At 40.9% G+C, this 24154-nt stretch overlaps 1 protein-coding gene across 1 annotated transcript; it reads left to right on the top strand.

The window, feature by feature from the left end:
* The first annotated feature begins 1676 nt into the window (after positions 1 to 1676).
* VCPIP1 (valosin containing protein interacting protein 1) lies at positions 1677 to 18117 on the top strand. The gene is made up of 3 exons (XM_083623637.1): positions 1677 to 5988; positions 8818 to 8904; positions 12924 to 18117. Exons 1-3 carry the CDS (start codon positions 3306 to 3308, stop codon positions 13796 to 13798), a joined length of 3645 nt encoding a protein of 1214 aa, XP_083479763.1. The 5' UTR covers positions 1677 to 3305; the 3' UTR covers positions 13799 to 18117.
* The last annotated feature ends 6037 nt before the right edge of the window (positions 18118 to 24154 follow it).

Raw genomic sequence — 24154 nt, 5'->3', positions numbered from 1 at the left:
TTGTGCTTTTCAAAAAGTAAAAAATTAAATTCAGTGAAGTCTGCTACATTGTATAAACCTAGATGATAATAAGAAGATGCACCCAAATCCATGGAAGCAGGCTTCTGCAAATGAACCACCTTTTGAAATATGTCCTGCATGTATAGTAATGCATTGTACAAGTGCTGTTGCTGGATTTCTGTGTCCAGAGCCCAGGTCTGCACGAGTGGCTCCCTTTGCTGAATTGGGATCATAGGCTCAAAAAAGCAGACAGCAAGGCCACCTCTGAAAGTGCCAATTGCCTCATTTTGGGGGGGGTAGGGGGCTACATCTAGAACAGGTGACCAATGCTTTCAAAACTGGCAGCATCAAACCATCTCCCAAGTGACCATGTACAGCCAGATCTTTATGCAAAGCCCAATTCTACACACAAGCCTCTTTGGAATGTAGGCACAATATTTTTCTAATGGTTAGTAGGAAATGGTCTTTAATAGACTACAGAGCAACAGGACTGTGGTGGTTCAGAACATCAAAGGAAAAATTCTACTGACACATCCCTGCAGTACTAGCAGTTCTTTTTGAAAGTCTGTCCCCAGTGTGATGTATTGGTCAGGCCAAACGCTGCTTGGCTGATAGAGTCTAATGTGATCACAGCAGGAGCTGCTTAGGCTTCAAGGCCATGTCATTTCAATTAGAAAGGTGAAAAATAAAACATTTGTGTGACTAGGGTGACCATAGCAAACCACAGAAATGGTGCCTGCTTCACAGGCACACTAAATCAAGAGAAGTTACAATTTATCCTCAAATTAATAGTAAACATATTTCTCTAGAATAATTCAGAACCAGCAAAGCGGCTGTTAAAGGATCGCATATGTTTTGGATTTAGTATTGTTGACAGTTGACAGTATTGTCGACAGAATTCCTGTGAGTTTAGAAAGTCTGGACAACAATAGTTGTGGCTAGACAATGGGGACAGAGTATTGCCAGCACATAACTCAAGTGCTCAAAAGTTTGCACTGGTTTGCACCTTACACTACTGGGTCAGGTTAAAAGTTATTATATTAATTTACAAGGCCCTTAACAACTTAGGTCCAGGGTACCTTAGGGATGGCCTGATCCCTTATATCCCTGCTTGATCACCAAGGGCTTTGGCAGAGTCATTGTTAGTGGTTCTCCACAGCTTGGATACATAGTTTGCATCAGCAAGGAGCTGATGCAAAAAGCCAGTGTGGTGTAGTGGTTAAGAGTGGTAGATTCGTAATCTGGCGTCTCCACTCCTCCACATGCAGCTGCTGGGTGACCTTGGGCTAGTCACATTTCTCTGAAGTCTCTCAGCCCCACTCACTTCACAGAGTGTTTGTTGTGGGGGAGGAAGGGAAAGGAGAATGTTAGCGCCTTGAGACTCCTTCGGGTAGTGATAAAAGCGGGATATCAAATCCAAACTCTTCTTCTTCTACTGTTGAAATGAATCCTTTATATAGTTTGCATGGTTTGGCAGTGCTTGTTTTAAAGGAATTCACTAGTGGAGAATGAATGCAAAAGGGAACATTTTGCCTATGCAAAAAAGCACATTTAATCTTTAATAAAATACAATTATATAATAAAGCAACACTATAATAATATATGAGATTTCGGTGCTTCCTAATGGGGATATTATAAATTGGTTGTTAAGATCTCACAAAAGGGTAAATGGCAGCACATTTTTTTTAACTGGAAAGGGTAAATCTGGATTAAAGGGGTGGGAATATAAATGTTTCAATGTTAGCTCCACTGTGTGGACACTTAACAAATCTGCATACATGAAGAGCACTCATCTCAAATTAAACACTTGCATGGAATTAAGCACTAACATTTAGCATTCTTCTCCATTCAACTTTTACACCACTAGCAATTATTAGAACAGCCCTAATCTCTGAGTACTTTTTGCTTTCTGTTATTTCTGCCTGCAGACAGCATAGGTATTCCCCCCTGCCCCCATTCTTAATAGTCTCACACAATCTCATTTCTGGGATATAAATTATATAAAAGGTAAATATGATTGTGCATGATGTGCAAAAAGTGGACAGAGCAAAGTTTCTCTCTCACACATTATACTAGAACCTGGGGCCTTCCAATGAAGCTAAATATTGAAATACTCAGGTCAAACAAAAATAACTACTGCTCACAGCAAATGGCTAAAACTATAGTCTCACTCCCAGTGGGACTACTGTGTCAGAGGTAGCATGCCTCTGACAAATACGGTATATTGTTGGGCAACACAAGTGGGGATAATGTTGATGCACTCTGGTCCTCCCTGAGGCCTTGCCATGACCATCTATATGTGTATAGATTAAATTTTATCAATGTTTAATTGCTTTTTAAATTTCCCCCTATGTTTTCAGAAGTTCATATTTTTATCTGTAAGCCACCTTGACTCCCATCAAGGAAAAATGCAGGGCATAAACAAATATATAATCATAATAATCTAGCTCGCCACTGTAAGAGCAGAGTGCTAGATGGACCTTTGGCCTGATCTAGAAGGGCTCCCACTAGGGGGAAGAATATGTAGTTATTTCAGTTACTCAGACTTAGTATCCATAAGGTATAGCTTGCGGGCTAAGAGAACAGCAAATCCAAGAGGCGACGGGATTTGTTTAGTCGAAAGCTGCAGTCTGATGTACTTGCCCCGGAGAAATACCTATCGATCGCATCGAACTGAGCTACATATGTCACATTAAGCGCCTCAACAACTCTCTCCCTCAACCTATCCCTCGTCAACTCCCTGACGCCATAAACCACGAGAGCAAGTCGTGAAGCATTCTGGGAAATGTAGTCGCTTTCGCGCCCATGTCTATTTGATAGCGCTCGTCCCTCCGCGACAGAAAACACTACATTTCCCGGTCGTCCTTGTGCAAAAACATCCTTCTTCATGGCTCTCGGTTTTTCCTGTACCGCGTTGCATGTTGGTACCGGTAGTCTTTTAATCACCGGGATCCCTATTCTACAAGACCTGACTTCCTGGGCGGAGGATACTACATTTACCGTGTGCCTCAGCCCGCCGCGCTTGCGCCGTGTGCATGGAAGGAGAGGAGGGGAAAGGCCGTTACGTTGCGGGCAACGGCCAGGGCAGTGAAGCGGCAGTCAGTGTTGGTGCCGGAGGCTTCCGCGTTCACTGTTAGGGCTGGTGCGCCGCGTCAGGACGAAGGGCGGCTTCTGTCAGGCTCCGTCCGTTACGGTGGGGAGGGGAGAGCGGGGCATGAAGCTGTGAGGGGCCGCGAGCCGAAGGGAGCGGGGAAGGAGAGCGGCCGCAGGCAGGCGAGAGGAAGAGGAGGAGGAGGCGCGGAGCGATGTCTCAGCCGCCTCAGCAACATCCGCCTCAGCAGGAGCAGCAGCCGGTGGCCGCGCCGGTCTCGAAGAAGAGGGACCGGAGGATCTTCTCGGGGACTTGCCCGGATCCCAAGTGCCAGGCGCGGCTGTTCTTCCCGGCGCACGGGCCTCTGAGCAGCGGGAGCATCGAGTGCACGGACTGCGGGCAGCGCCATGAGCAGCGGCAACTGCTGGCGGTGGAGGAGGTGACGGACCCGGACTTGGTGCTGCACAACTTGCTGCGGAACGCGCTGCTGGGGGTGAGCGGGGCGGGGCCCCCCAGGAAGAACACCGAGTTGGTGAAAGTCATGGGCCTGTCCAACTACCACTGCAAGCTGCTGTCTCCCATCTTGGCCCGCTATGGCATGGACAAGCAGACGGGCAAGGCCAAGCTCCTGACCGAGATGAACCAGGGGGATATCTTTGACTGCGCTCTTCTGGGCGACCGTGCCTTCCTCATTGAGCCTGAGCATGTCGACACGGTAGGGTATGGCAAAGACCGCTCCGGCAGCCTTCTCTACTTGCACGACACCTTGGAGGATATCAAGAAGGCCAACAACAGCCAGGAGTGCCTCATCCCGGTCCACGTGGATGGGGATGGCCATTGCTTGGTGCACGCAATCTCCCGGGCGCTGGTGGGCAGGGAGCTGTTCTGGCACGCTTTGCGGGAGAATCTCAAGAAGCACTTTAGGGAGAATCTCAGCCGCTACAAAGCTCTCTTTCATGACTTCATTGATGCGGCAGAATGGGAAGACATCATAAACGAATGTGATCCTTTGTTTGTTCCCCCAGAGGGTGTACCAATGGGCCTTCGAAACATCCACATATTTGGATTGGCCAATGTGCTGCACCGGCCCATCATCCTCTTGGATTCCCTGAGCGGAATGCGTAGTTCAGGAGACTACTCTGCCACTTTTCTACCTGGATTGATACCAGAAGAAAAATGCATGGGAAAAGATGGCATGTTGAACAAACCTCTCTGTATTGCCTGGAGTAGTTCTGGCCGTAACCATTATATTCCTCTGGTTGGGATAAAAGGTGCTGCTTTGCCTCAATTGCCTATGAAATTACTTCCTAAAGCTTGGGGAGTACCTCAGGACCTTATTAAAAAATACATCAAATTGGAAGATGATGGTAGTTGTGTGATTGGGGGTGACAGAAGTTTGCAAGACAAATATTTGATGAGGTTGGTTGCTGCCATGGAAGAGGTTTTCATGGATAAGCATGGCATTCATCCCAGTTTAGTAGCTGATGTACACCAGTATTTCTATAGAAGGACTGGTGTAATAGGAGTTCAGCCTGAAGATGTCACAGCAGCTGCTAAAAAGGCAGTGGTGGACAACCGCCTTCACAAGTGTCTCATTTGTGGTGCCCTTTCAGAACTTCATGTTGCTCCTGAGTGGTTGGCTCCCGGAGGGAAGCTGTATAATTTGGCAAAAAGTACCCATGGCCAGCTAAGGCCTGATAAAAATTATAGTTTCCCTCTTAACAATTTGGTATGTGCCTATAATCCAGTTAAGGATGTACTTGTACCTGATTATAACTTGAGTAATTTGACTGTCTGTAACTGGTGCCATGGAACATTGGTGCGTCGTGTCAGAAATGATGGTTCTGTTGTGTATTTGGATGGGGACAGAACTAATACCAGATCGACAGGTGGTAAATGTGGTTGTGGATTCAAGCATTATTGGGAAGATAAGGAGTATGACAATCTCCCTGAAGCTTTCCCAATTACTCTAGAGTGGGGTGGGAGAGTGGTGAGAGAGACGGTATACTGGTTTCAGTATGAAAGTGATCCTTCTCTAAACAGCAATGTGTATGATGTTGCAATGAAACTTGTTACCAAGCATTTTCCTGGAGAATTTGGCAGTGAGATTCTTGTCCAGAAAGTTGTCAATACCATTCTACATCAAACAGCCAAAAAGAACCCTGATGATTATACGCCTGTAAACATTGATGGGGCTCATGCCCGAAGAGTTGATGATGTGCAGCAAGGACAAGACTTGGAATCTCAACTTCCAACCAAAATAATTCTTACTGGTCAGAAAACAAAAACATTGCACAGGGAAGAGCTAAATATGAGTAAAACTGAAAGAACTATTCAGCAAAACATTGCAGAACAGGCACCTATAATGCAGAAACGCAAAACAGAAAAATTGAAACAAGCACAAAAAGTGCCACCTAGAACATCTTCCCCAGGTGCTGTTCCTGATGGGCCATCTTCTGCACCTGCTACACCTACAAAGACTCCTTATTCCCCAACATCTACAAAAGAGAAGAAAATACGCATAACAACAAATGATGGGCGGCAGGCCATGCTCACTTTGAAATCCACAACCACATTTCTAGAACTGCAAGAAAGCATCGCTAGAGAATTTAATATTCCTCCCCATTTGCAATGTATTCGAGTTGGCTTTCCTCCCAAAGAGCTTTTGCCACCCAAAGAAGGGCAGGAAAATGAACCTGTTCCTCTACTGCATGGTGACAGAGTAACTATAGAGATTCTCAAAGGCAAGGAGGAGAGCAGCCTGACCGCTTCAGTTCACTCGGCCCATGCTGTGAAACTTGATGATGTTGCTGTTACTAGTAAAATTGCTTCCAAGGAAATCCAAGAACAAATCGACAAGGAAATGTACTCTCTGTGTCTTCTAGCAACATTTATGGGTAAGGAAAACACTTTTTTTCACTTTTCAAAGAGTAGAGATATGTCTAACTCTGAATTTTATAAAGCTAGAAATCCATACATGATCTGACCAACTATTAGATAAATACAAGTTGGTGTCATAATTCATAGAATCATAGCTAGAAAGGATCCCAAGGGTCATCTAGCCCAACCCCCTGCAATGCAGGAATCTTAACACACGGTCAGTCCTCTAATTTGAAACCATACCAAACACTGCTAAGCTTTGGAAATATGCTAGTAGTTTTATTGCTGCACAACTGTTCCTCCTCTTGAAAATAATGAAACTACTTTTTTTTAAAAAAAGTACCTGTAACTACTGTTTCAGCCAGGGGTGAGAACTGTGGCCCTTTAGACTTGCCTCTGCCAACGTGGCCAATGATGGGAATGATAGTTCAGCAACATTTAGAAAACAGCAGATTCCCCAACCTTTGTTTTAGGGGTATTTGAAAGCCACTTTTCTCGTCTCACAGCTTTATCTTATGTCTTCATTTGTGTAATGTTGTGCTCTGATAAATGGACTTTTCTCAGTATTCCTAATTTTTCCTCATGAAGAAATTTATTATTCTAGTAACTAGCTAGAGTTTTTTTGTGTCTGGATTCTCATTTGATTCCTCATTTGCTTACTTTGCTATAAATACTATACTTAAAGCATATATATGAAGCTGTGAAATATTTACTGCAACACCTCATCTTACTTACTGTCTTAATTTAAAGCTTAACAGGGTTTTGGTGAAGTAAAACAAACTTAAAAGCCGAACTGCTTGTCCAGAGAGTATATATAATATATGTATTTCTGCTACTCAGCCAGATCTATGGAAGCTTATATTTTAAGAAACCTTTTAAACCAAATTAATTGGCAGTGTTGCAAATAAAATCAACGTATTGCAGTCTTTGCCATTCGCTTGCAGGGTGCATGACATCAAAAGTATTGCTTGGTTTCCAACCAGCTGAGGCATTTTTTAAAAAAGCCCCCCCCCCCATATAAAACCCTTGTGATAATTGCAGAATGGCGTAACATTTGCACAATGTCATGAATGTTTTTGGCACTCGCAGTTGCATTATCTGTGCTGCTTTGAAAATTAGGCTTGTGTGTTAAGGCACTAAAAATAAAATGATGGAAATGACTGTTCAAAAGCAAATGGAAGTTTCTGTGTGTAATTTTATGAACCGAAAGCTTAATAGTGAACTCTTGGAAACGAAACTGAGTAGAAACTATGAAACAAAAGTGAAACTGGCAACTTTACTTCTTTTAACTGAGAACAAACCTTATGAAGTGTTGTGGTCATATGACTTTTGTTATTCAGAGAAAAATATCTCTTCAGCTGTAACCATTTCTTAGCAACCACGTCTTTCCTAGTAGGGTAGTTCTTGTTCTCATCAGAGTATGAAGTATAAAGGTAGTATCCAAAAGAGATTGTGGCTGCATGCATGTCAGGAAACCTTTTAAGAAAAGAATACAGTGGTACCTCTGTTTAAGAACAGTCCTGTTTACGAATGACTCTGTTTACGAACTCCGAAAACTGGAAGTAGTGTCCTGGTTTGTGAACTTTACCTCAGTCTAAGAACGGAATCCAAACGGTGGAAGGACACTGGCAGCGGGAGGCCTCATTAGGAAAAGCACGCCTCCGTTTAAGAATGGTTTGAGTTTAAGAACGGACTTCCGGAACTGTTTAAGTTCATAAACTGAGGTACCACTGTATTTAGGACCCGGGGGGGGAGTCTGAAACAAAACTGTGGGTTACCTCATGTTCATGCAAGGGGGCTGGTTGGGAGGAAATATTGCATGGCAGAAAGGAGATGGGAGGGTAGGTGTTTTAGGATTAAACAAGACAAGCACACATACTGCGTAAAGAGTAGTCAGGGTGAATCTTGAACCTTTGTAGCAATTTCCTATGATTTCTATGGGAGAGCTCTCTTATACTTGGAGGACTGTAACTTCTTCAAACAAGCATGAATTGTTGTTATGAAAAAATGCTCGCTTGACCCTTGGGACTGCATTCTTCAACTCCCCTCCCTCTGCATGCAAAGAGGAGATTAAAAGTTTTCCCTTTAGAATTAACAACAGTTCCTCATAGTGTCCAAACAGAACAAGTCATGGTTCTCTGTCTGTGATTGGCTAAAACAAATAGGATATCAAACCACTTCTTAAAATCCTGGTTTATTAACTGCCACAGTTAGAACAAGCCCCGGTTCCGAGAGTTAAGTAAATGTAGCTTGAGTTTTCCATTAAGATATATTGGCAGAGTACTATTCTCTTTCATTGATGCTTAAAATCAAGGTTGTCTTGTATTCCTCCAAGTACCTAGGTACTCCTATACGTTCAGTAAAATGTGTGTAGCTAAATGCTGTGTTGCTAATACTTTGTCATGTGTGAAATGGCCCTTAGGTTCCCAGGGAAACTAAAAGAGTGACTCCCAGTGAGATGTGATGACCGGGGAAGGGAGGCAGGAACCAGGGGAAGAGTCTATCCCCCCCTTCTTTCTCTGGACCTTCATATCTCTAGCATGCTTTCCATTTGCCTTCATTGTAATATTGCAAGTGGGACCTGAAAACTTTTATCTTTAAATAAAATTTTGCGTGTCTTCACATGTTACAGTATAGCTGAAGTAACACTATCCTGACTCCTCTAGAAGATTGTAGAACTTAACTGCGGTCTTGATATCTTGGTTATGCTAGAATGTGATAGAAAGTTGGAGGACTTTAGTGACATGCTGGGAACAGGCATTTGTATTTATATATAAATGAAGTTAATATTTTTCCACCAATTATAATTATGCTAGTTAACTAACCCTTTTTTTCCTGTTCCACAGGAGAAGATGTCTGGTCTTATGCAAAAGGACTTCCTCACTTGTTCCATCAGGGTGGTGTGTTCTACAATATAATGAAGAAAACAATGGGTATAATTTCTAACTATGTGCTTGTGTATATCATGGTTTTTAAGAGAAAATTATTGTGAAGCTTTGATTTCGTGTACATATGTATACATATAGTGGGGAGGGTGTTGCAACCATGCCATGTTTACCCCAAATGAGAAGGCAAATCAGGGTGATTCAGGCAGACTCTGTTGTTCTCTAGTTTGATTTTGCCATTAACAAGTTGTGTCAAGGCAGATCAGGGAGTTCTCATACTGCAAGTAGCTCTGTTACTTTCGTTTTTCCAGAACGTTCAATACCATGCACAACATCTGCTTGCTTGTTTTCTTTTCTCAAAATCGAAACTAAACTGACTGAGGAAACACCCAGAGCTCAAGAGGGGAGATGATGGAGAGGTGGGAGGATCTTCTGTTTTGACGGACAAGTCTAGCTTTTAATCACAATTTCACTCCCTCAAAAGGAGAGAACATACATACAATTTGTATGCAATTCTGCTAGAAAATAAAACACTTCCTCTTAAAAAACCTCAACAACTTAAATGTTTCCTGGCACGAAGTCCACTGGTTGGATCTGCCTGAACTTTGGCAAGCTTAAGCCACTCTGGATGAACTCCTTTGCCTGCAAATTATACCCACTTATGTGAAAAGGGGGGAAAATACAGCTATTTTTTAGATTCCCCTTTATAGTTATGGGAATAAAACAGTTTCAGGTTTAACGGATCAGTTTTGACCTGAATAGCAAATCAAATCAGAATGACACAGAGCAGCTCAAACAGAGGAGGATGCTTTAGAATGCTACAGATACAAAGCCATTGATGTGGTTGCAGTGCACACTTGCTATAGTAGAGAGAAATGTATATTGCTTCAGGCTTTAAAGGAAATTGACAGAGTGAGTAAAGGTCTGTAAGGCCTTCTAAATTAGTGGTACTGTTGTCACAATTGTTTTTCTTGTCTTCTTGAACTAAATTGTGTGCACGCTCATTTTCTTGATTGAGGAACAAAATCTGTGTTATAAGCCAAAGTCAAGAACTGAAAAGGAGAATGTGATACAATTAATCCTGAAACATAGAGCTTCAATCTAACTAGCTGCATTTGCTGGTCTCATTGTGCAGCAGGTCATTCCACTCCACCCTTTTACTTCTGTAGTTGAGAGAACTTTCCAAAATGACATACAGTGGCTCAGTTTGCACATCGCATTAAGTTAAACCATCATTTATTTTAAACTATAATGTGAATGAGCAGAATTCCCAGGGCACTTCTCACCTGCTGCTGCTGCTGTGCCACTGACAAAACAATCCAGATCCTGGCTTGTCATGTCTTCTGAACATGGGCTCATGGTTTGTTTCCTCCAAACAAAACACAAGTGGTAACCCAAGGTTTATTTTTGGGTTACTACATGTGTTTTGTTTGAAAAGAAGCAACCTCAGACTTGAGTTCAGAGGATACAAAAAGGCAGGATCTTGATTGTTTTGTCTGCAGCACAGCTATGGATAAAGACTGCTGCAGGAATTTTTTTATCACTATGCCCTGGTGCAATGCTTGTTCACCTTACAGTTTAAAGTCTTTGTTTATATTATGCTTTTCCTTTCATCAAGTCAGAGTTGTGACAAAGCCTCAGAATTCATTCTCTGTGTGTATCCACCCCTTTCCACTGCCTTTTATTTTATTTTTTATTTTCCCCCCCCAAGCCCATAAAGCTGAACGCGCATAAATTGCAGGTTTACTGTACAATGTAATATGTTAATCAGAGTGCATGCCTATTACACATATGCAGACACACTTTTGAGGCTGTAATTACCACATGAGTTCAGCTTTTTCTCTACCCTCAAATTGATCATTTTGTTTTCTATACAAGTTTAGATGTTGTTTTGAATCCTTTCAGTGTTCCATCTTTTCTGCCAAGCTTGACATTGCGTACCTTGAATGAGAACAGGATTGCTTTATTGTTGAAAAAACATTAGATAATTAATCTTTGTTCTGACAACTTGTCCCAGTCTGCACTATGACATCTAAAAGTTCATTAAAAGATGCTAATAATAATCAGTGCCCACTGATTTCTGTTTCGTTTCAGTATTGGCAATTGTACACCTCTAAGCCATTCAGCCCTCTTTCTGGTTTTCTACTTTCCTGTGTGCTTTATATCAGGGGTGGACAAATGGAACCTGCCCACCCTCCATATGTCATTTTGATAGCTGGGTGGATGTCCAACCTGCCAATCACCTGATGCCATAGGATGTCAGGTGATTCAAACTTCCAGCTTCAAGCAGAAGCTTATCTCCAGTCTTTGTGCTGTGGTCCAATAGTGTTAAGATCAGAGATAATTTAATTTATTATTAAATTTATTATATTTCTGTGCTGCTTTTTACTCACACAAATCACAAAGTGGCTTACATACAATAAATAGCAATAACATAATAGGACATCACAATTAAAACATAAATCATATAAAATAATTAACAAATCATGAGTAAAAGCAACCATCGTCTATAAAACGCTATTAGCAAAACAACTTTAAAAATAAACTAACCAGCACAACCACAAGATAAGAAAAATGTGTCTGCACTTTGACAATTTACTATAAAAAGCAGGCAAAGGTTTATCTTCAATCTTAGTACTAAGCATCACAGTGTTAGGATCTAGGCTTGGAGATAACAAATCTTGCTATTTGATGTCATATACCAATTGACTGACAGGTGGGTGTGGTTTGCCTAAAACGGCCTTGCAGGCCACATTCAGGGGCCTGGCAAGCCTAGTTAAGCCCATGGGCCAGCAGTTCTTCACTGCTGTTAACAGTGTTTCTACCAAATTCTGCCTCCTGCCAACCTAGCAGTTTGAAAGCATGTCAAAGTGCAAGTAGATAAATAGGTACTGCTCCGGCGGGAAGGTAAACAGCGTTTCCGTGCGCTGCTCTGGTTCGCCAGAAGTGGCTTAGTCATGCTGGCCACATGACCCGGAAGCTGTACACTGGCTCCCTCGGCCAGTAAAGCGAGATGAGCGCCGCAACCCCAGAGTCATTCGCGACTGGACCTAACAGTCAGGGGTCCCTTTACCTTACCAAATTCTGCCGTTTTGGTTACCTGAGGTACCTGATGACTTGCAGAAGATATTTTGCAATATTAAAATGGAAATAATGGAATGTAATATACATGGCAATCTTTTATTACATTTCAGTGGATATATCTAAAGACTGCTTTCTCCTGTATAGTCATTATTTAAACTTCACACTCTTGTTTTTCTTACAAATGTGCTCTAAATCAGAAGAGCAGGTAACAACGATTGTATCTGGTGTAGTGACAAATGTATTATTGACCTATGCAGACTATCTGATTCCATTTGAATAGTTCCAATTCAAGTTTTTACAACCTTTTGCTGAAGATAATGAGAGAGTACTAAAGAGAAAGGATAAAAGTAGTATTTACTGCTTAAGTCTTTTGTTATGGCGTTTACTGCCCAAACAAGCCTGCCTTTTAATGTCCCTTTTAATGTCACTTTTAGAAATCTGCTCTATAGTTCCATTCCAGAGGGCATTTGCTTTTCCAGAACTTGATTTTTGATGTAGCAGCTGTGTGTTTAACTTAAGAAATATATATTTTATCTACCAGTTGTGATGTTTATATGTAACATCCAGGAGCAGGAGCAGTATGCCAATGTGCCATTGGGTAGAGTCTGTTACATTCATGTCCTGCTTCTGGATTTCCTAAAAACATCTGGTTGGCCATTGTGGAAAAAATGATGCAGGATTAGATGGTCCTTTGGGGTCTGACCCAACAGTTCTGCTCTTACGTTTTTGTTTTTTCCTTAGTTATTGGTTTTTTTTTAGTGCTATATGGGTTGTGTCCGAATCAGAGGGTGACTCAATGAAATTAATTGACATGACTGACTAACTAGGTCCAGTAATTTCAGTGGGGCTACACTGAGTTGAGCATAGTTGGATACAACCTTTTGTGCTTATAATGTGACCCTGGTATGCTTTGTTATCTGCTTCACAGCCATCATTAAGAAGCAATATATAAACTTAAAAATATCTCTTTCCCCTTTCTATAGGTCTGGCTGATGGTAGGCATTGTACTTTTCCACACTTGCCGGGTAAGACCTTTGTGTACAATGCAGCAGAAGATAGAGTGGAACTTTGTGTGGATGTTGCTGGGCATTTTCCTGTGGGCGCCGATGTTGAAGACTTGGTTAAGGAGGCCCTAAGCCAAGTGCGAGCAGAAGCTTCTTCAAGAAGCCGGGAAGCAAGTCCTTCACATGGACTCCTAAAGTTAGGTAGCGGTGGCGTAGTTAAAAAGAAATCAGAGCAACTTCACAATATAACAGTGTTTCAAGGGAAAGGCCATTCATTAGGAAGTGCAGCTGGTAGCCAATCACTTCATCAAAGAGCTAGGGAAGCTCCACTGTTAAGAAAGCAAAGCACAAGCACAGACTTCAGTCCAAGTTCTGCTAAATCTGAGTCTTCAGTGTACACAGGTGATTCTGGAAACAGTGAGCTAATACGGATAGCTCCTGGAGTAGGAACCATGAGAGACAGCAGGCAGCTTGATCCTAATTTGATTGAGGCACAACGGAAAAAATTGCAGGAAATGGTTTCTTCGATTCAGGCTTCAATGGACAGACACATGCGGGATCAGAATACGGAGCAGTCGGCTACACAAGACTTCTCTCAAAGAAAACTGGAAGCCGCAAGTTCATCTATTAAAACAAGGAGCCCTCAGACTGGTTTGTCTGAATCCTTTTCTTTATCAAGTGGCAGCGGACATCTGAATGCAGAAACAACTGACAGTAATATGTCAAATGCAGTGGGAACAACATTCTCCACAAGATCAAAAGCACAGAAGGGAAATTCTGTGGAAGAGCCTGAAGAGATGGATAGTCAAGATGCAGAAATCACTAATACATCTGAGCCAATGGATCATTCATGAATAGTTAACAACTGATAAAATACAAGAGATTACTGTGCAAATGTAATGTTTGTTGGCTGGGCCACATAAGATTAGTAATTGAATCTTGTATGTTTCAAAGATTATATCTTACTCATTGCATGATAGCAAGTGTGTGATAGACAATAGCTTTTAATATGCCATTTTGCTGCCCAGGTTAGCTCTCAGTTACCTGTAAATTAGTTATTAGAATATGCACTGGGATGAATATCTGCTGTAGATGTGGGTTCTTTTTTTGTAATTTTATTTCTGTTAAAGTCTTAATCCTCCAGCCCATGTGAAATCATTATGTTTCAAAGATTAATATGTGAAAAGAAAATCTGACAAATGTAGTGTGTTGGTTCCAGCATAAAGAGGCATTCCCTTAGATCTGAACACTTTGCATCCATTTAGAATTTCAGGTTTCTCAAAAACCCACGTATATTTATTGAGATCTCTTTAAAAGTTGTACATTTAAAGAATGATAGGGCAAAGTGCTATATAGTATAAGATGAATCTAAAGCAAAGGTGATGCAGCAATGCATGGCAGACTGAGCCAGCACAGCTTTTTCATTGCCCCGTTGGCTAGTGATTGCATGTTTAATTTTGAGCTGGTAAAGTACTATTGTGTGCTTTACATTGCAAAGGCAATAGTATGCAGGTATTTTAAGAAACTGCAGCAGGCTAATAAGGAATTGCTTTTTGTGCAGGAAGATTTTGAAAAATAACAGTTGGTTATCAGTGCTGGCTATTAACACTTTCTAAGCATGTTGGATTAATGGAATTTAACAGAAGTTTCATCAGATTTTCAGCGATATAGTAACAGTTTCTTTTTGACTCCCTGAAATGGGAAATCCTTAGTGTTTCACTTTTATGCAAGTCTTCATGCATCACGTTGATTAAACTGTCATCCACTTAAACAGCATATTCATCAGATCTACAGTGCCATTTTTTACTAAGCAGCCATAGTATTTGCTCCGTAAAGATAGAATATTTATCTTGATACTGATGTTGCACTTTTGCCTCTTTGCTTATTTCTGTTTTATGTGCATTATTACTGCTTCATCTAATGAAAATAAACTTGAAACAGTAAACGACTTATAATACAGAAGAGATACTGAAAAGAAATCTGAAGTGCTTAGCTATTGAAGCCAGTGTTTACTCAACATGCAAGTTTTACCTGGTCCACAAATACTAAGTTTGTATTAATGTTTATATTCTGAAAATATGCTCACACTTTCTGCAGTTATAATCACACAGGAAACCTCTAAGCAATGCTATGATAAAATGTCCCAAGTAAGGGAAGGTTTATTTTTTATATGGGAAATTAACCGAAGGTAAAACTGCCTTGGTTCATTCAACTATATTAATCCATTCAAACACCCTTTTTGCTTTTCTCATTCAGGGACTAAATCTTTTGTTATTTCATGCACTGCTTATATATAAAACATACAAATACAACTTTCATAAATAAATGATTTCAAATATATAGTTTTGCTGCTTAATTTGGTCAAGAAATGAAATATGTGATGTAAATAGGGAATTCTAAAATTGATCATGCCACACAGAACAGGATGCTTGAGGCGGAATATAAAAAACCACTGTAACTTCTAACAAACGCACAACCAGACTTGTGGCCGTGGCCCAAAGTGTTTTCCATTCACAAGGGATTGTGCAGGGGTGGGTGATATTGGACTTTCTGGCACAGCAGTATCCCATGCCCCAGTTTAAAAGGTAGCATTTAATATATTATGAGATGGCTTGTGAGACAAACCAGAATGTAACTACTATTTCTCTGACCATATGGATATCTGCACTGGATATCTAAATCCTGAAAATTCAGTTAACATCTCTGGCTTCTATTACATAAGCTTGGGAATTCCAGTATTTTTGGAAATATTTTTGTGGGGGATTTATAGCACAGAGCTACGGTTCCCAGGATTCTTTGGATGAGAATCATGGCCACTGTTAGCTTAAAATTGGCTTGGATTATAGGGTTGATAAACAGCCTGGTGGTTTGATATTTTTCTTCTTGGCTTGGAAATACTTTGGTGGTTTTTCATTGTGTGCAAAGGAGGATAATTGTCAACATCCTTTACGCAAAATGCATGTATAAATGAACAAGAGCTGTAAAGTTGGGAAGGCATGGGTGATTTTATAATTTAATGTGGTGTGAACTAAGAGTTAAGTACATCTTTTCTGTTCCTTGTAGAAATCCTTTCTCTTGAGGAATTGTGTTATGACTCTTAATTTTTCCCTTCTCAGAAAATAAAAATACAAAGTTATTCACTTTGTATTCTTGCCCTTGTGTGATGTGTTGAAAAGATGTTTGCAATGCTCTATTTGTAAAATGAAAATAGTAAAGGATTAGGACAGGGCTGAGAAACCTGTGACCTTCTAGATGCCATCCAACTTATTCCACCCCAGCCAGCATGGCCAATATTCATGGAAGGCCACAGGTTTTCTCATCCTGGCTTAGGAGCGTTATGGAAAAAATACTGCTGTAGCTTTAAGTATGTTGGGGAAACGTTAACATTTAATTTTTTATATTGCAAGTGTGCAATGTAGGCTTATCTCTATCAAAGTTAATGGGATTAATGTGCACAAATAAATGGTGGTCTCATTCACTTTGATGACACATAGTTGCCACTAACGTGATATAGTTCACTTAGTAAGCTTAAGCACATGCAACTAGTTACAGGATTGCAGCTTCAGCGAGTAATTGAGAGTCCTCTATAAAATGAATTTATGGAATATCTTAGATGTGGCAAGGGGATGCCTGAAGTGCATTTCCTTTAGACATTTCCAAATTCTGTCTCTTATTATTCACCAACCGTCAGGCTTTCTGATGTGTGTGGGTCTAAAATTCGACAGTTGAAAGGCCATGGTTTTCTTTCAAACACTGTTAAGTCGGTCAAAAAAGCTTGTTCTTGAACAGCAAGTTTAATGTATATATAAAAATATGAATGGGAAGTGGGAATACAGTAGTAGCACAGCAGCACCAATACACTGGTTTACTCAGGAGGGAGTAAATTCTGTACAATCAGAGAAGAAAAATGAAGAAGTAAGTGCATTCTAGAAATTTCTGGAATTGCTGCATACTGATTTGCTTTCCATTAGTAGTACTTTAGTGGGTGTACAAGGTGCACTTACTACATTACTGTTCTATATTTCTCTGGAGAGTCAACCCTTGGATGTTTCAGCTTTAAAAACTTACCGTAATTATTTCACAACTGAAAAAATGGCTTGCTCACTTAATTTCACTTTTGAATGTTTGTTGTAGTATACTTCTACCCAGCTAAAAATAAAGTAGCAAGGTGTAACAAAGTTTCTGATTTTTAAAAATAATATTTGATCTTTCCCCTTCTTTGCCTGTATAATGTGTTCCTCTCATTTAGCCTTAAATAATCTACATTTTCAGTTGAAATTGACTTGTTATAGGGTCAGTATTTAGTTGCTGTGTTTATGGTCCAGACATGATGTCTATTCTCTGCTTTAGTAAAGATCACAGAAGACCATTGCTGCAGCTGTATACTAAATGCTATAGAAAGGATGTATTTTCCGAAACCAAAATGGCTTTTTTCTGAAGGGACGAATTTGAGTATATCTGCATAATGGAGGGCTTTGATGATTGCTCTTCCCTGTGCGCATGCAACCCACCTAGATTTCATATAAGCCCAATGTGTGTGAATTATCCCCGATTTCCACCAATTCTAGTGGAACTCAATTATGTGTATGCTTAGAATTCAGATCTAAGCTACTTTTTCTTTGGGTCAGTTTGACATGCTGGATGCTAATCAGACTGTCACAACCTCAGTTTGGGGACTGACATTCCAGCAAAAAGCTTCGTTCAATATATACTTGTGAATATCCCATAGTATTTTAAAGTGTTGCATTTAAAATACTTTAAGGCAGCATTCCAACTTTGCCCCTATGATTGTAGTAAAGTTTAAAGACTGAACAGTGATTCATATTTTTAGATTTTATTTTAATGAAGGTTATTGCCAGGAAGAGAAATAGTGCACTTTTGGAAGTAATTGAGTAAAAAAATGTATAAATAAGCATTAGTACTGTATATATTTAGGAAACCTTTGAAAACAGCAAGTGCTTTACAAATTGAATACAATTAGAATAGCAATGATACCATGTTCACAATGCTGGCTGTTCAGCACACTCAGATTTTATTTGTGATTGCTGTACTAATTTGTTTTTTTTTTTATCTGTATTGTATCAATAGTGTATTATAACAGTGTACTATATTACACTTTATTGTACAGTATTTGGGATTTTCTTTGATTGCTATATTAAAAACATAAGCTAAACAACTTTTTCCTAATTTCTATACCAACATTATTGTTATTAGTACTGTGGGCAAAAGCCAGCTTTTTCTGTCTTTTGTCAGAGTTAGCTGTTATGGCTGAGTGGAAGTGAGCCACACGCGAGCAGCAACCCAGGTTTTCACCTGAACGGAACTGCAAGCTGTTCTTCCATAACTGTGTCCATGAATTTATTTTTTTAAATCATATTTCACTTGTCGCCATCTGGGTCCCAAAGCAGCTGAACAAAATGAAAGCATACAGAACATTAAAAACCTACATTACACATCTGATATTAAAACTGCAAAAAACAACATTAATGGTGCAAAGGCCTGGACTAAAATATTTTAACCAGGCATCCAGGACATATTGGGGATAGTGTCTGCCTAATTTATAGTGGGAGTAAATTCTGTAGAGTTGGATGCGATTCATCACTTCCCATACCTTGAGTGCTTGCGACTTCTGGAATTTTAATTTTATTTTTTATTGACCACATGAGAGGTCAAATGTTGGTGTAGCCAGTATGTTTTAATGATTATATCCCAGGATTGCAAGCAGAAGAGCAAATGTAAATAAGGCTGATGGCACCTATTTTTCAGACTACTGGATTAAGAGGCGGGAAAGAGACTGGAGATTTTGCTTCGAAATATTTATCGGGTTTGTACTCTTGTCCTCCCAGAAATTTGCATGGGGAACTTACAGACTGTATCCATTAATACCTGGCTAGTCTTAAATTTGCTTCACTTCAGAGAAGTAGACCTCCAGGAGATTTTCTGGATTACAGGATGTGGGCAAAGGGTCAAGGCGGAATGGCTAGTTCATGAGCTAAAACTATGAGGAACCTGTGGCCCTTCAGAAGTTGCTGGACTGGTTTCCATCGTTCCTAACCATTGGCCATGCTGGCTACAGCTGATGAGCACTGGAGACCAACACTTGAAGGGTCACTGACAGTAGCAGATGGCATGGTGGTGTGCCACTGTTCACCTGATTCTCTGGGTGCATGTGGTGCAGCTGATAGTGCAACCTAAAGGGGCAAGGAATCAGTGAAATCAGTGAAGTGCAAGTGCACCAGTGGAGTGCTCCAACAGGTATGTTTCCCCTGTATGGACATTGCCATCTCCTGGCCTCTCTACTTCACAGCAAGCAACAGTAAGTAAGCACTGTAGATCAGGTGAGCAGCAGCACCCCATCACAAGGCCTCTCCATGTCACAGTTTTCCCACCCTGAGTTAAAAGGGGTGTGCAGAACAGCCTAGGTGCCTATGCGAAAAGCAGATTAATGAAAAGGGTGTATAGTCTTGTTTTCTTTCTTTGAAGGACAAGTGTTTTACAAGTATCTATAGCAACACTGTTTGGAGTCTTCCTGTACATGTAGCTGAAACAAAACCGCACCACTCAAACTACGTGAGATGAACCAGTAGACGTAAGGGGTAACCTTGAGGCAGGCACAAACGATAACAGTGGAAAGAACTGGTAGGGAAAATCCCTAAGCAGGGCAGCTGCTACCCCCAAACCACCTGCTAACAGCTCAATGCAAGAATGACATACTGCCACAGAAGGAACTGCCAACCAGGTGAGATAGAATGGAGTGGATGAAACAGAAGGATACAAAATATATTGGATAGAACTGTCTCATTCTCTGTATAGGTCACTTCCTGGTTCACTTCCTGATCCTTATTTGGAAGAAAATGCATTAATTCAGAGTTGTTAATCTTTGCTTAGCTATAATTATATATCAAAACATTTTCATTTAGGACTAGTCGAGTACTAATGTATAATGAAAACCATTCTAAAAGATTACCTAGTTTAATAATAATAATAATAATACAGAGAATAATCAAAATCTGCTGGGGGACATAAGTAGATAACCATAAATGTCATGATATGGAACACATGACTACAAGCCTGGAAAACTCCCCCCACCCCCCTTCCTCAGCCTGCTCTTAGCTGCTAGTAAGTACAGTAAGCTGCTGACAGCTTGTCTAGAATTGCATGGGTGTAATCATTGGGGAGTTGAATCTACAAATGTCATGTGGTGCTGCATTTGGGTGATGTGTTCCAAGTGAATGTGGATGGCTGCACTTAGAATTGTGCTTCAGTCTCCTTGAAGATACAGTGGTACCTCTGGTTACGTACTTAATTCGTTCCGGAGGTCCATTCTTGACCTGAAACTGTTCTTAACCTGAAGCACCACTTTAGCTAATGGGGCCTCCTGCTGCCGCCACACTTCTCGAGCACAATTTCTGTTCTCATCCTGAAGCAAAGTTCTTAACCTGAGGTATTATTTCTGGGTTAGTGGAGTCTGTAACCTGAAGCGTATGTAACCTGAAGTGTATGTATCCCGAGGTACCACTGTAACAGAATTCTGCCCAATGCTGCAGCTGAAGTGTGTTGTGGATGTCAGCTGGGCATCCAATTCAGTTGGTTGAGTGGGCTGCAGTGCCTTATTCATTGCAACGTGAACATAATCCTATGTTTGGCAAGCATAGCCACAGAAAGGCATGTAGAATGCCATGTGAGGAGCCCAGAATGGTTCTTGCAGCATTGGCAAGAATGGAGAGGAGACAACAGCCCCTTGCAGCACATATTGATGGCTGTCCCTGCCTGCCTACAATGAGTTAGGTCCTGTTGCCAGAATGTCAGGATGAATTTCCCCTTTCTATAGGTACTAGAATCTGCTTCTTGGAGCCGCACCCTTGGTGCAGTGGCTCACTGGGCCAAATTGTTGTTAGGGAACACCTTTGAATGTTGCAACATACAGGGAGTTGTAGTTTGCTTGAGTTAGCTGTAATCTCTATGACTAGTGCAGTGATTCTCCATTAGCACAAACTGGCTACCAATTCCATCTGAAAGGCTTGAGAGTGTTGATATTTACCCACCTCATGCTTACTTGCTGAGGCCATTCCATAGGCTAGTGGTTTAAATAACATCTTGTCATCCTCATGCCCCTCTCAGCTGACCATACTGGAAACTCCTCCATCCTATTTATGGAACATGTAACTCATGAGTCTGCATAAAACGTTCAAAAATAGAAATGGCCATAATTCATGAGTTACAATATCCATCTGAGGCTGTATAGCTGTTTCCCTGGCAGGCATATATGTGTATTGTACTGCAAGCTATCCTATCAAAATAGGGTTTTGTTTCGTTTGTTTGTTTTATAAAGGCAGTGGAATAGAACTTCACAAAATGCATCCTGTTCTATATTCAAAATATTTTGGATCTCAACTAGAAACTTTCAGCTTATTGAGCAACATAGTACAGCCTTATCTGTAGTCAGCAGACTTTAAACAGCTGCAGTTCCTCCACTAAATGCATGACTCAGTTGTTGGAAATGTGGAATTGAAATATTGCTAGATTTAAAAAAATGTAGTTGAAATACTGCTAGAACAGAAAAATGTACCGGTAGTTATCAAGTATTTGCAAAAAACTGCAAACACTTACTGAAAAACATTTTGAATGATTCAGTATTCAAACACTTCTAACATCCTGTAAGCAAGCTTCCTCAGTAGACACCTGTTACAGAACTCTTGTGAACCTTTGGACAGTGGCAGTAGTGCATCATGGCAGATCTAATAAGAAATGTAAATTCATATAGGTCTTAAAAATGGGGTTGTTTATTGCACACTGACATGAATCAAAATAGACACGTTTAACACTTCAACAGCTGTTAGTTCCATTGCATGGTGCTGATGATGCCAGGGTCATGGGTTCAATGCCTATATGGGCCAACTACATATTCCTGTATTGCAGAGAGATGGACTAAACGATATTGGAGTCCCTTCCAGCCCTACAATTCTGTGAATCCAGGTCAGCAACAGTACATATGTATTGTGTATAGCAGTGTGAGAAAATTAGCTAAATAAAATCACAAATAAACTGATACACCCACAACATACATTCAGAAAGGAGCAAGCACAGAGGGCATGAGAGTGAGAAGGCACACTAGCCATGGGTGTAGCTAGTAGCAGGCTTTTGTTTTTTGGGGGGGGGGCAGAACCTCAGCTATGTATTTTTTATTGATTTTTATTGACTTGGGGACAGCTGCCCCTCCCTATCCCCCCTTGGCTACACCCATGACACTGGCTCATTCTTTCCAAATGGGCTCACTTGGCAGACTAGGCCTCAGCTTTGTGCAGCTGAACAGGGAGAAGCAGTGAGGCACAGGCACACACACATGGAGATAGGAAGTTCAGAGCAGATCTAAAAATACAGTCATACCTAGATAGGAAGAGGAAGAGCAGACGTGGAGGCTATGATTGGAAGGGAAAGGGCCTCTGGAATATAGGAGAGGGAGCAAAGGTTACAATGGCAGCCTCAGTGGACAATAAAACTGGCACAGGAGAACTGAGTTATGTTGAAGCTCCTGAGTTATGCAGGAAAACAGTTGAGGAAAACAGGGAAGAGGGAGTCCTGAAAACAATGGCTTGTTGTCAGCTGGAAGAAGGATCTTTGCTTCAACAACTACCATGATTTGATTTCAGATTCAGATGATGGGCCCAGAAGGGCACATAGCTGTCAACTTTCAGATTTGAAAATAAGGGATCAGCAGCCTCACCTGTCCCAGGGACAGTCTACGGGATATCTAACAATCAGGGATAGCAGCGGGAAGCATCAGGAAATGGCACTGGAATAAGGGAATTTCCCGCAAAAAAAGGGAAGGTTGACAGCTATGGAAGGGCACCACATTGTACCGAGGTCACATCCTGTGCATATGACTTGCCAACATCACCTCCACTTGTGTTTTCCTGAATGTCTGGGTAGCACTACTAATTATCCTGGCACTTCAAGGTACACTTGCCAGCAGTGAGCGCAGCTTCTCACAACTGAAGCACATCAGAATGTGATCCATGGTGGATGAGAGGCTCCCATCCCTTGCTATCCCATCCATCAAAGATGGATTGCTCAAAATCCTTCTCTCCCTGCATTTGCACAAGCCAATGGTCGAAAAGCCACATTCTGAGTAGTGGCAGCGCACTATGTAACACAACAGATGTGTCACAGATTTTACTTTTAATAAGTTTTCTGTTTTGTAGCAGTTCCTATCTCGGTAAGCATAATTTATTTTGGAATATCCATTATTTTTATCTTTAAAAATATTAAATTAAAATAAAATGAAATAAAAAGCCATCCAGCTTACCCCTTACAGCTTTATTTGATTGTAATTTATACAATCATTTATATAGTGCTTCTAGCGTTGGTTGTATTTGAAGTGAACTAGCTACCTAGCACAAATGACATTGAAGTTGAAGTTGAAAAAGAAACATACAGTACTTTAAAGCTAATTGAAGGAAGATAATTTTTGTAGTTAGTACCCCAAAAACTAATAGAACATTGGAAGGGGTGGATGTTACAGGCGCTTGCTTTTTGCTTCTCACTGCAGCAGAGTGTACATCAAAAAACGCATCGGCTGAGCTCAGGTGGCCTAATGCCGCCTCTGAATTCACATTTACTGTCGACTACTGAAATGACTTTTTAGAGATATTATAGAACTATTGGCAGTTGCATGGTTATATCTATTGCCGTCAGAACCAGCCTACCCCCCCCCTCTTAATTTTAAATTGTTTACATACGCGGCTGTTAATAATATATAAACATAGTGATAAATGCCAATGAAGAGCTGGAAATGCGTTAGCCAGTGCAGTTTTTCCCTCCAGGAGTTATACTGAGACTTTGTATACAGAAAACAGAAGCAGCGAACTCAACGTCCCTTCGATAGCTCAGCTGGTAGAGCGGAGGACTGTAGAGGCGCTGTTCCACACGGAGATCCTTAGGTCGCTGGTTCGATTCCGGCTCGAAGGAGGCCTTGTTTTTTCTTTTTTTGCTTCTCTTACAGGTATAAAATCTCTTCGCAGTGTTGCTATTCATTCCTTTTCTTAATACCGCGTTTGTTTGTTTTAAAAGGCAATTGTATTGTCGTTAATTAATATAGATTTTTCTCCCCTAGAAAGGCGAATTCACGAGTGCCCAGTCTTGTATACGGATTCTCGCTACTTTTAACGTGTGGGGAAAGGAAAGCGGCACAACAGGCTGACTCAGTACAT

Source organism: Podarcis filfolensis, assembly GCF_964270895.1.
Source record: "Podarcis filfolensis genome assembly, chromosome: 7".
In the NCBI taxonomy this organism is placed as follows: Eukaryota; Metazoa; Chordata; class Lepidosauria; order Squamata; family Lacertidae; genus Podarcis; species Podarcis filfolensis.
Note: the sequence above shows the minus strand (reverse complement) of the source record. Positions and strands in the feature narration are given on the sequence as shown.

Bases quoted from the DNA above. Each gene is read 5' to 3' on its own strand.
- VCPIP1 (XM_083623637.1), top strand. From the start codon at position 3,306: ATGTCTCAGCCGCCTCAGCAACATCCGCCTCAGCAGGAGCAGCAGCCG. The intron at 5,989-8,817 runs GTAAGGAAAACA...CCTGTTCCACAG, and splicing joins TCTTCTAGCAACATTTATGG to GAGAAGATGTCTGGTCTTAT. The intron at 8,905-12,923 runs GTATAATTTCTA...CCCTTTCTATAG, and splicing joins TATAATGAAGAAAACAATGG to GTCTGGCTGATGGTAGGCAT.